Source organism: Camarhynchus parvulus, chromosome 3 (assembly GCF_901933205.1).
Source record: "Camarhynchus parvulus chromosome 3, STF_HiC, whole genome shotgun sequence".
In the NCBI taxonomy this organism is placed as follows: Eukaryota; Metazoa; Chordata; class Aves; order Passeriformes; family Thraupidae; genus Camarhynchus; species Camarhynchus parvulus.
Genome location: NC_044573.1, coordinates 87,060,072 through 87,072,466, shown reverse-complemented (window position 1 = coordinate 87,072,466; position 12,395 = coordinate 87,060,072). Strand labels below are relative to the sequence as shown.

At 36.3% G+C, this 12,395-nt stretch overlaps 1 protein-coding gene across 1 annotated transcript in view; it reads right to left on the bottom strand.

Annotated features, from left to right (window-relative positions):
• FAM83B (family with sequence similarity 83 member B) overlaps window positions 1-12,395 on the bottom strand; it is a 52,119-nt gene that overhangs the window by 10,188 nt on the left and 29,536 nt on the right. The window contains exon 3 of the mRNA XM_030946380.1: window positions 5,611-5,775. Within this exon, the coding sequence (XP_030802240.1) occupies window positions 5,611-5,775 (165 nt within the window). The remainder of the gene's footprint in view (window positions 1-5,610; window positions 5,776-12,395) is intronic.

The following is a 12,395-nucleotide window of genomic DNA, read 5'->3' as shown; positions in this document are numbered from 1 at the left end:
CCTTCATTATCTATGGGAGCACTTCTACATTTGCCTAAAACATATGAAGTTCTGGTAGATAGAGGCTGTAGGAGTTTTTAAGATTGCATCTACTACAATCCAATTAACTTTATCTTTCCAAACAGAAAATTCAAAAATTAGGAGAAAATATCCATGATATGAAAGCACATTTCCAAATAACACATGCTTTCTAAATCAATGTATATTTCAGTGTTGGTTTCTTGAAACTTTTATCAAATGAAAAATCCAACCACAGAAGCAACAGTTACACTTAAAAGCCGCTGAGTTGGAAAATTAGGGTTTAACTCAAGTTATCAAAGTTGTTTAAACTTCATTCATTGTTAGGAGACTTTTCGCTTTGCATTTTTGTCAAGCTTTGAAAAAGCTCAGCTCCATTAAAATGTACTCAATTCAACTCAGTTAAAATGTACAAAGACAGCATTTAAGAATTACTTCTGTTCGTGAGCTATGTGTCTAGCAAATGTAAAATGTCTAGCAAATATAAAACATAAAGTCTATCTCTTAAATAGATAAATACAAGAAGTATTATCTAGAAGTGCTGTAACATTTTAAAAGGTTAAAATTTTAAAAGCTAAAATACAGGTGGATACTTAGGTCTATTTTCAGAAATAGCTACAAAAGAATTAATAACAACCCGATTTGCATTACTGAATGCCAGGTTAACATAAATTTGCATCTCTAACTGCTAATCACTTTTGCCAACCTAATGTTCTGTTTTTTAAGTTTTCTGCATTCCAATTATAACTCTTCTTGATGAAAATCAATTTTTGTGTTTTTCCAAGGTGATTTTGCTGAACTTTGAATAAGGCCACTGAAGAAAATAATTTCTTCACCAGCAGCTATTCAAGCTTCAACTAATTATGTTAAAAGCTTTTATTTGAAAGATAAATACTACAGAAATAGTAATTCCTGAAAAAGAAGAAAACACTGAAATTTACCCATTCTAGAGATAATCATAATAGTAACCCCTTACTTTAAAATAAAATCCTGTGAATTAGTAATGAAATTTGCATTTACTTTGATAACTGTTTTACCCAGTTCTATATACCACATAATAATATGTGTATTTCAGACATATTTAATTATATTTAATCATATTTATGTCATTATAATTTGAAAAATGTAACTTGAGAGCAGCTTATACATTTTCAAGTGCCCATAACAAGTAATACTGGCCTAAAGACATGTCAGTTGAACACATTAAATGTTACTTAGATAATATCTGATCAGTATTGGACAGGATATAATTTGGGAATCAATGCTGGAGGCACAACCAAGTCTAATGGCTTGCAAATTACCATACTACACCAAAAAAAGCTTTGCCTTAGGTACACATAACTTGATATATAAGTTTAAGTAGGCATATGTAAAAAAGGAATACAATTATTTACATTAAATTCCTGGGAGGTTAAAAAAAAAAATTGTAGTCACTGTAGTCACTCTGCTGCTTTTGTTTACCTTCTCTTCAGTACTTTTCCCCTTGTAGCTTTTCTATCCCTATTCCCTGATTCTGAACTCTTTTCCTCCCTTGGTAGGTCATCCATTGCCAGATGGGAACGTGACAAGTGGCAGAGATCATGCTTACCTTTCTCACATAAGACTTCCTTTTCCTGCACAGTTCATCCAGCACTCTTCACCAGCTTTAAACACTCTAATTAAGGTGCCAGGAATGCACGCTTTTATTAATGACCCAAAATACCAAATCACCCAAACCATATTTGGAACACGGAAACAATGCACTTCACTTGGGACTAGAAGCAGTAAGCATACACATACTGAATTACAAGCCCCATCTGGTGTGAAATGCAGGGCAGGATGAAATACCTGCCTGGCTTCATCCTCAGGCTATAGGACTCTCCTAACAGCAGTGTGCTCATCACAGCATCATTGTGGGGAAAGCAATCACTCATTTACAAATGGATCTCCTCTTTTGTCCAAGAGTTTACAGGACACTCAGGAACATTTAAAACATCCAGTGGCTGCAGTTTTAGGATAGCCACCAGTGCTATCCAGTTAAATGACCTTCCAAAGTGCCCATTTATTCACTCCATCTGGTATCACCAGCAACCTTTGTCAGGGTACACTTGATCCTCTCATCCAGATGACTTATGAGGATATTAAACAGCATTGGGCCCAGAACTGATCCCTGGATGATTCCACTTGTGACAGATTGTCAGTTTGTATTGACCACATATGCGCTGTACAAATGCCAAGTAGTTTTCAAGTTTGCTTCTATTCTGACTTCGAATATGACTCAATGACCACTCAAGACTTGACTGGAGTCTGGTCCTTATCACAGAAGTTCTTCCACAGACACAACACCATGCTGTGAGTGCCTATTCAATAACCAAATTTGCCTTAGATGTGGAAGTACTGGAAAATTTTTGATGATTTTGGTAACACTAGTGAGAAAAAAAAGGCTGCAAGCAGGTCTCAAGAGCAGCTTCTACTGTGTATTTAAACATGCATATCTGGGAGCAGATTTCACAGAAGGAAAGTAAAATCAATCAGTGGTTTAATTTTCCCTTTCCCTCAATTCATTAAAAATATTAAGAGGATTATCAGGTAATAAACAGGTCCTGCCAAACAGCTTTCAATATCCTCCTGCAGCAAAATGATTCTTCATTATTAGCAGAAGAGTGAAAAAGAGGCTCCTCCAGAGCATAGAACCTCCACCATCTCACCCCATATCAAATAAAATATCTGTCAGTAGCAGAAAAAAATAAAATTACTCATTAGTTTCTGAAAAATCACCTGGAAAAAAAACGTTTGAATCTGTAACTACTCTTCATCTCTCTATGCAAATGAATTGTAAGTCAGACCAGGGACAAAGTTAATCAAAGAAGCTTAGGTAGAGGAAAAAGAAGAAAAAACAAAAAACAAACCAATTAATTACTGAGGACAAATGTAGTACAGCCATAAAATGAATGAAACTGGAAAAGACTAATGGGAAAGCACAGGAAAGGAATTATTTGAGCTTCACTGATGGATGTGATGTCAAGATGAATATTGAGTAAGAAACAACCTACATGAAAAGATGCTGCAGGAAAGACTAAAAATTATTCTAGTAATCCCTGATTCCTAGTTTCCTATATGGAATTCACAAAATAACAACAGAATATATGGTCCATCCATTTTTTCAACTGTATGTTTCAAAAAAGAAGAGAACATGCCCTGAATTTGGACTCAGACTTCAGATAAGAAAAACTGTCTGCACAGACATTTAATGAAGATTTATGAACAAAATCCTCTTTCTCTTCCATACAGAAGACTACTTAGTTGTAAATGTGAATTAAAAAATATAATATTGTTCATCACTGAATCTCAGGTTTTTTACTGATTCAAAGGGAGAGAAAAAGAGACAGAGGTGTTGAGTCTGAAACACCTTGCAGAAAAGTCATCACAAATGTAAGGACTAAGAAGCATCATCCATACTCCAACAAGACTGAACCAAATCACACCAGACAAGAATAAGACCAATGCTGCTGGTGCTACATTTTCAGGAAAAGGAATAGACCCACACAGCTCTGTTCTCTTCTTGCCCTTCTCTTCACTGTTCTGGTCTTGCCCTTCTCTTCACTGAATAGAAGGGCAAGACCAGAAGCCAAGAGTACAAAAAGTGGAAGATGTTTATCTTTTTTCTGAACCTTGAGTAATGTGAAAAAGGGAAAGGGAGAAAACATCTTCAAAATACTGGCTGTTCTTTCATAGTCACCTGCATTTCCCTTTTATCCTCTAAAAAGGCATAGGAGTTAATATGCAGGAGTAGTAAACTGCTGTTCTCAGAGCAACAGTCACTGGGAGTAGCCCATGGATGAGAAGACCATTAATTTGAACAGCTTTATTACAAGCTAAACCGGAAACTCAGCACACAACAGGATTATTGCTTAGCTCTTTGGCATGTATTTTTTATTTTCTGATTAAACTCAAAGTATTCTAATGCATGTATTCTAAACTCAAAGTATTCTAATTCTAAGTTAACCTTGCAGAATAAAGATGTATTTTATTTCTCCCACCAAAACCCAGAAATCTATAAAACACAGTGTCACTGAAGAGGCTACATACAAACCTCTCCAATCCCCACTAATCCATAAAAAATCCACTCTGATTTATGTATATTAAATTTTCAACCATAATATAAATACCTAAAAGTCTATAAAACTGCCTTAAAAAGACAACCTTGAATCCAAAGAAGGTAAGCTTTTGAAATAACTGTTCATGGAAACAGTTTTCATATTTTGAAAATGCATATGGCATTTTTGAGACATCACTTGAAAGACACAGTCTTAATTATTTTTTTTTATTTTGGAAGGAAAAACCTCATTCCATATATAGACATAGACAATTTTTGGCAACATCTATTGTATAATTAACCCAAGCAATCAGCAAATGGTGATATCTCAAGTTCCAGAATATGGAAGTACTGCCAAATACTGACTTCATTAAGGCAATCACTATCAGTGTTTATAAAACACCACAGTTTTGGTGGTTTTTCCTTAGAAGCTCCCACCACTCTGTGTATTAGGCAACCAGAGACAAAGAAACAAGCATGGAAAGTAGAATGGGAATACTTCTGAGGATGTAAGTCAACCCTACAGAATAAAAAAGGGTATAAAATAGATTTTGCTCCAAACATCTACCAAAGAGACCTCTTTATCCTCACAAATACACCACATCTCTCTCTGATTTCTGGACTGGGCTCTTAGAACAGGTGCTGCTATAAAGAGCTTTTATAATACTTTTGACTGGCATGAATGAAGCTTAACTAGTTACAGAGGCAAGCAATTTCAAATGGAACTACGAGTCAAGGCAGTGCTCAGAACTTTGCAAAAAGACTTTGACAACATCCTCGGAACTTCTTTAGTACTGTCTGCAGTACAGTAAACCTACAAGTATTTATGAAGCGCTTATGTCAGTTCAGTGCAGCTCATGGTTTATATTCTGATCCCTGATAAACATTTAGGCAGTGTAGGACATCTCATCAAAATGTAAATGCCATCTTGTTATCTCTCTTACAGGATAAAATTACATATTTAATGTGTAAAAGGAATAGGACAAAGCACAGACATGGAAATATCGATTTTCAGGAAAACACTATAAAAATAGAATCTTGGGCCTCCTGAAGTATTTTAATGCAGAACCTTAAGAAATCATGAAATGAAGTACACAAATTTATCTAAGTCTTATGACTTTATCTGCAGACAACTATAGGAGAAAGGATAAAAAGAAGCTTAGTTTTTCAAATAAAGTCTTATGACTTTATTTGCAGGCAACTATAGGAGAACGGATAAAAAGAAGCTTAGTTTTTCAGTATTCCTAAATACAAAATAATGGAAAAATATTTTATAAAATATATATGGAAGTTATGACATTCTATGAAATGCTCTTGTTTTGACACCTGAAAAAGATGCTTTTAAAAAATATATATATCTCTAGAGAAAGTTCTGCTGAGAGCTTACCTATTTACACCTGCTTTTTAATTTGAAAAATCAGTATTTAATAACCACTCTTCCAATAATAATCACTTTTCAGTGGGCTGTGGAGGAATAAGCAGTGAATATACATGCAAAGGAAGACAGTATGCCTTACCCTGAGCCTCTGAACTTGACAGCCTTGTTTCTCTGTCATCTTCAGAAAGTGACTGAAGTTCGATTCATCAAGCAGGATATACACTGCAATCCCTCTTGCAGATGCTTCCACGATTTCTCTAAAAATATCCACATCTGTAAACATATCCATAACAATGGCAATGACCTGAATCAAACAGGAAAGACACAAATTATTGTACTGTATAACTCATATATAGAATTCTTCACTGAAGCCTGCACTGAGCAGCTAATACACTAATATTTTTTACACATTTAAATGTTCTATTTTCTATGTTGTTCCACTTAACCTGAAAGTTTTCAGGACCACTGGATCTTCTTTTTGACAAATCAAGTGAGCACCTGGGTGACGTTTGTCACAAGTACCAAAGTCCAGCAAAATGAATTGTGGGTTGTCTTGGTTTTGTCTGGAATCAAGTTGATTTTGTTCCTAATACATGGTACCATGCTGTGGTTGGGATTTAGCACAAGAATAATGTTAATAACAAACTGATGTGGCTGCTGCTAAGTAGCGTTTACCCCAAGTGAAGGACTTTTCAGTGTTCCATGCTCTGCCAGTGAGCAGGTGCATAAGAAACCGGGAGGAAGCACAATCAGGACAGCTGACCCAAACTGGCCAAAGGGATATCCCACACTGCAGAATGTCATGATCAGTGTATAAACTGAGGGGAATTGGCTGGGAGGGGCCAATCACTGCTCAGGGACTCTCTGGGCATTGGTCAGTGAGTGGTGAGCAACTGTAACATGCATCACTTGTTTTATTGGGTTTTACCTCTCCCTTTCTCTTATCCTTTCACTTACAATTATTGTTATAAATATCAATAGTATCATTTTATTATTAAATATTTTACTTTCTGAGTAAAAATGTACTTTACTATAGTAAATTTACTTATTCAATTATTAATCTGTTCTTATCTCTACCCACAAGGGTTTACTTCTTTCCAATTCTCTCCTCCATACCACTAAAGGGGTGAATGAGCAAGTGGGTGTGTGGAACTTGGTTGCTGGCTGGGGTTAAACCATGACATGGGTGTGTGTAGTGACTGGTTTTATGAGGGAAAAGGAAACTCAGTAAGGGTCCCCTCCCAGAAAGGGAGGGAAAAACAGCAAGACAAATGCTGCGGAAAAACCTTCAAAATACAATTTCATTACGCATTAAAAAAAAAAATCAGATAAAATTTTTGTACACAAGGCTTCTCAGTCTTTCATCGTTTTCTCTAAAGCTAATGGCTCAAGAGCTTGAAGCAGCTAATAAGACACTGAAGAGCTGGAGGCACTCTTACTGAGACAAAACATCCTCAGCTTGTGAGAGCTTGGCTCAAGAAGATCAGCATGCTGAACACCAGCTACCAACACCCTTCAATCCACAGGGATAAAGCAAGTGTGTCTGATTTGGAAAAGCAATGTCCCTCTAGTGGTATTTTGGCTATATATATGTATACAGAAATGTCGTACTGTTGACATACCATTAGTAATTTGGGAAGAACTACTGTTGAAACATGAAAGGAAATAAGAGGAACAACCAGGGTTTGTGTAACTTGTAAAGGTATTATTTTTATCTACTAGTATTTTCATGAAAAGTTCCAATGAGATGTCTTAGGTGCAAATTTAAACCAAATAAAACCTTTCACAGGTATCACAGCAGATTTTACCATTTTCACTAATCTTTAAACTACCTATACATGAACTTTAAAGGTGTAATTGTTAAGTTGCAAGTACTCATCTTATTCTAGAACTGAAATATTTACCTCACACAGGTAAATGCTGTTGCATACAACCAGGTAAAAGTTATATCTCCAGTCAGTTGTACAAATTACCTTTTTTGAATCCCACCTGCTTAGAACTAAAAGCTTCATTTATGCTGAACATGTAATTAAATCACTAGAAATATAAATGAGAGAAGACTTACATAAAGTAAAAGTAAAATAACAATGAAAACAACTAGAAAAGTAAAAAGACAACTCCCGAATAAGAGAAAAGGAACGAACTTGGCCTCTTCATTACATGTCACCTGGCAACAAAGAGTCTTCACAAATCCACCAGTCAAAGAGGAACTAAATAGCATAAAAGAATCCCATTCTTTTGAAAATCTTAGGTAACATGCCAATGCACTACCTCATTTCCTTTATTGACTTTTTGAAACTAAAACCTAAACGTGTTTTTCTCCAGTACAGAATATGTTTCTTTATCTGAGGACTGAAAACATGAATGTTTATCTTGATTCCAAGGATCTCATCACTTTCAGACTGCACCTTCTGTTTGGTCTTGTTTCTGAGATACACAGTGTTAACTGAACAAGGCAACCCAATTTATTCATCTGTCTTGTTTCACTTGTGTCTGAGAAGAAAACTGCCAAGACAGATCAAGTGTGGTAGATAAAGACCAAAAAATCACCTGTTCTCAAATTTGAGTCTGTTTCATTACTTGTTTACCCCTTCCTCTGAACTCCCTAATTTCTTCCTATAAGAAACCGGGAGATCTTCAAGATCTTCAGATCTTCAAGAAATGGGTGTTCAGTGCATTCTAGGATCAATTTAAATGTAGGAAAAAAAATCCTGAATGGATTTATTAGTGTTGTACACTGATACAAGTACATCCATTTGTGCATTTCCTACAAACCAGAGGTGACTCTTGTTGAATTTCCTCATTAGGCTACCCACTTACTCTTAGCAACACTCAACACTCTATTAAACACAAACATAATTAGGTTTAGCTGCTGGAGAAGAGTGCCGAATTTGAACAATACATATAATACACATATGATACATACAATATTTAAAAAGTCATTAACAGTGATAAGGTAATTTCTGCATACTGATTTCCATAAACCGAAACAGATGTTTGACCATAAACTATAGATTTTGATCCAGAAAGAGTGGATTCCATAAAGGTCATGGAACAGTCTGGCCTTTAAATGTATTAAACTTCCTTTTTTTTTTTTTCCTCTCCTTTTAATAGGGGTAATGAGTACACTTCCCCAGTTTCTATATTTTGCAGCAGAACAGAGTATTGCACATGGGAAAAGACAAAGCAAATATGGTATTCAAGGTTCCAAGTTTTGATTAATTAAGGAGACCAAGGTTAGGAAATTACTGCAGTGAGGTATTCTATAATATGTACCAACCTTTAATTAAAGCTGCAAAAACAGCTGCAGGATTAGTTACTTGCTGCATCACTTTGGAAGAAAAGATTTCACTGCTGTGTTTTTACTTTTGTTTTTGCAATTGCAGAGCTAATTTCCACCCTGGTACTTACAAGAACACAACAATGGCTTCCAGCAAGGAAGAAAAACTGATATAATTCAAACTGCAGAAATACATCAGAAAATTGTCTGTTCCGTACATCCTGTTTCTTTTACGCATAACAATACTATCCTGAGTCAAGAAAACCTCCTCAAGGCAGAAAGCTGTTATGTCATACAGGAAGGTTTCCTTACAAACTGCCTTTTTTTTTTCCTAAAGCATAATTGTTTTCCACAATGCAAAGATCTTTTTAAAAGAAACCACTCATGCTTTTGAAGCAAATACAGCGGCCTTCCAACCATCCTGGGAAAACTGGATGGGTACAGCAGTTTTTTAATGAAAGCACCAGAATTCTGTGAGAACTTTCCAAACCTTGTCAAACTGATTATCACCCTGACCAAAAATGACCCTCATTTGGGAACAGCTAAGCAAGCATGTTACAGGAAGGAGAAAATAGTTGGTAGAGCAGACGCTGTGCATAACATGACACAGCACTGAAATTATGCACAGCAAGAGGGAACTATCACCACCTGGGTGGGTATTGGACAGAAGAGCACATTTCAATGATCAACTAAAAGTGAAGACAATGCAGAAACCAGTTTTTATGCCAGAGTTCTTCTCCCAAAATTATCTTTGATTGTCACTGCTAGTATTTTTATCTTATCTACCCATTCTTTTTTTTTTTTAAGTGGTGATTATTTTTTAAGCTTAAAATTTGGTTTCAATGACATCCTTACAGAACAAGAAAATCTGCCACAGTCAATAAGCACAAAATTACTCCTAAGGAATCTGACAAAATGCTCAAATTAACTGAAGGCAGCAGTAGAGCCATATGCTATTGTCCTTCTTACTGTCTTGACACTAAGACTATGCTTTGCAACAGAAAAGTAAACTACACACCCTTCTTTGGCATTTAAAAACATGTAAATACAGAGAGGAAAGTATAATTTTGTTGAATAGGACTATTTTTATGCAAATATTCTAAACTATCTTTTTCAGAAAGCTGATTTATTTAATTTGCATGTTAGTGAGGAAAGTACCATTTTAAAGCTCAGTATCTCTAAACTATCATCACTCTGTACAAATAGAGTATTCTTTTCATTCTTTAAATTTCTTAATCTTCAATTTCAGTAAGTGACTGACTCCTACAAAAAGTACCAGTGACAAGGTTCACGAAAGACACATACATATTTGTTTGTTGGTTAAAACAAAAAGCTACAGCTGGAATATCTTGCATATCCTTGATAAAAAGGAGATTATGTACATGGTAACATGGCAACCGAGTGCATAACATGACAGTAAATGGAGGCCAATGTTCAGTTCTGTGGCACCTGTTATGCTACAGGGTAAGTTATTGCTAGTTTGGGCCCATCCATGTGTGTTGCATTTGCTTAGATGGTTCTCACCTTCAGAAACTAACTCAGAGGCTTATCCAGAAAGAAATTGCCAATCCCAACAGCTACACTTATCAGTAAACATCTCCTGAGCGTGTCCAGGGGAGGGCCACCAAGAGGGCACTTGCCCTGTGCAGACCACATGAAGGAGCTGGGTTGCTCAGCCTGGAGCAAAGATGGCTTCAGGGAATCTTACAGCAGTTCCTGGTACTTTACAGGGAAGCTCTCAAGGGACAAGTTCAGGTTCTTTGCAGTGGTGGCAGGACAAAAGACAATGGTCACACCGAAATGTGAACAGTTCTGCTTGGATATAGGGAAGCCCCTTATTCCCACAAGGACACCCCAGCAGTACAGCAGGTTGCCCAGAGCAGCCCAGTTTGCATTCTTGGAGGTTTTCAAGCCCCTGCTGGATAAAGCCCTGGGCAACCTTTTCAGATATTACCACTAGCCATGCTCTAAGCAGGAGGCTGGGCTGGAGACTTTCAACTGACCAAAGGCTGCAACTCAATGATTCAGAGATCTTCGTTCCCATCATTTTCAAAATGAAAGCAAATTTTGCCATGTTTGGCAGTAATTATAAACTTTGCTGTGAGGCCTAAAGAAAACAAACAGAGACTATAAAAGAGAATGCTGAGAAATAAAGCTTTTCTGCTTTACTTCTTCCATTTTTGATAAGAAAAAATAAGTGGATTTTAATCTTCATTGAGTTTTAGGACATCAAAGTCAACCTTTTTAATAAGTGTGTGCTGAAATTCAAGCATAAATGTAACAAAAGCCCTTTACTGCTAGCACCCAGTAAGTCTATTTTGTGAACCCTTGACAGTTTCATTATCTCAGCATTACCACTTCTTTCACAAATATAAATTATGATTCTCCAGGTTACATATTGCAGTGTGTGTCATTTAACAACTCCTTTGCTATAAACAGTAAAAATACAGGAGTCCTCTACTAAAACTGCTTGCTTAGGGAAGGCTTTACTAGGGATACCTACCAATATCAATAACCTAGTAAAGAATAATGCTGAAGACCCACCCTATCCTGCAAGAGTATTGATTTCTTGTAACCCACATGCTGCTTACTTTGGGCATTACATGACAAAAATCCATACTGCTGTGCAGTGCTTTAAATGTCACCACCCTTTCTCACCCCAAGAACAAAGAACCACATCTCTGACAGAATTATTAATTCTATTTTCATTGACCTTTCTCTGTTACTCCAGTCCTCTTTTTGCAGATCTCTGTTTTGGGGAGAATCTCCTTGAGGCACAGGCTCAGTGTTATCTGAGTCTGGCCCTTCTCAGAGAGCAGGCAATTCCAACAGTGCAGGAGGAGGATTCAGGGCTGTGTGCCATGCTGCTAGAACAGGAGGCAGGCAACAAATGGACTGCTGAGTTTCTGGTATCAGAAAAGACAAATTTGGTGGTCAATGCAAACAACCTTCCCTCTAGTAAGCTATATAATATGTCCCACAAATTACTGTGGTTCTTTTCTCAATTATATTATGTTGGTTTTTATGGTTGAGGGTTTAGGTCCAGTTCACTTTTCCTGCAATTCATATTAACAGCTCCCTAATAAATCATCTGTTATCCTTACTTCCTGGCATTGTAACTCACATCAGAGTGCTTCTAAGACAAAAGTTCATTAATTTGGTATTATTTTGCAAAATTGAAGACAGCCCTGAAATGCTTTTATTATACAACACATCCTTTTATTACAATGTCTACTTTGAAACCATTTGTCCTGGATGAATTGCTGAGGTCTCACAATACAGTAACAAATGAGAACTCTTGCAATAAAGTGCCAAAGTGCAATATAATGAGGGAAGCCTTGCTCTGTAAATACAGCCTAATACAATAATATAAATAGTAATCAACCATCTGAGTATTATCCATTCTCCTACAATTTCTGTGGCAATATAATGGAACAAATACTGAGATGATTTATACCTATGCAACATTCATGAAATTAATATCACTACTTGTTGCACTGTCACTACTTGTATTATCATCATAATTGACCCCCTGGGATCTTATTTAATATATTTAATTTGGCTCTACAGACATGGAGCAATATACCATAACTATGCAACGTGCATGGAAATGTTCTCCCATTATTGCAATCTTTAAAACCAAT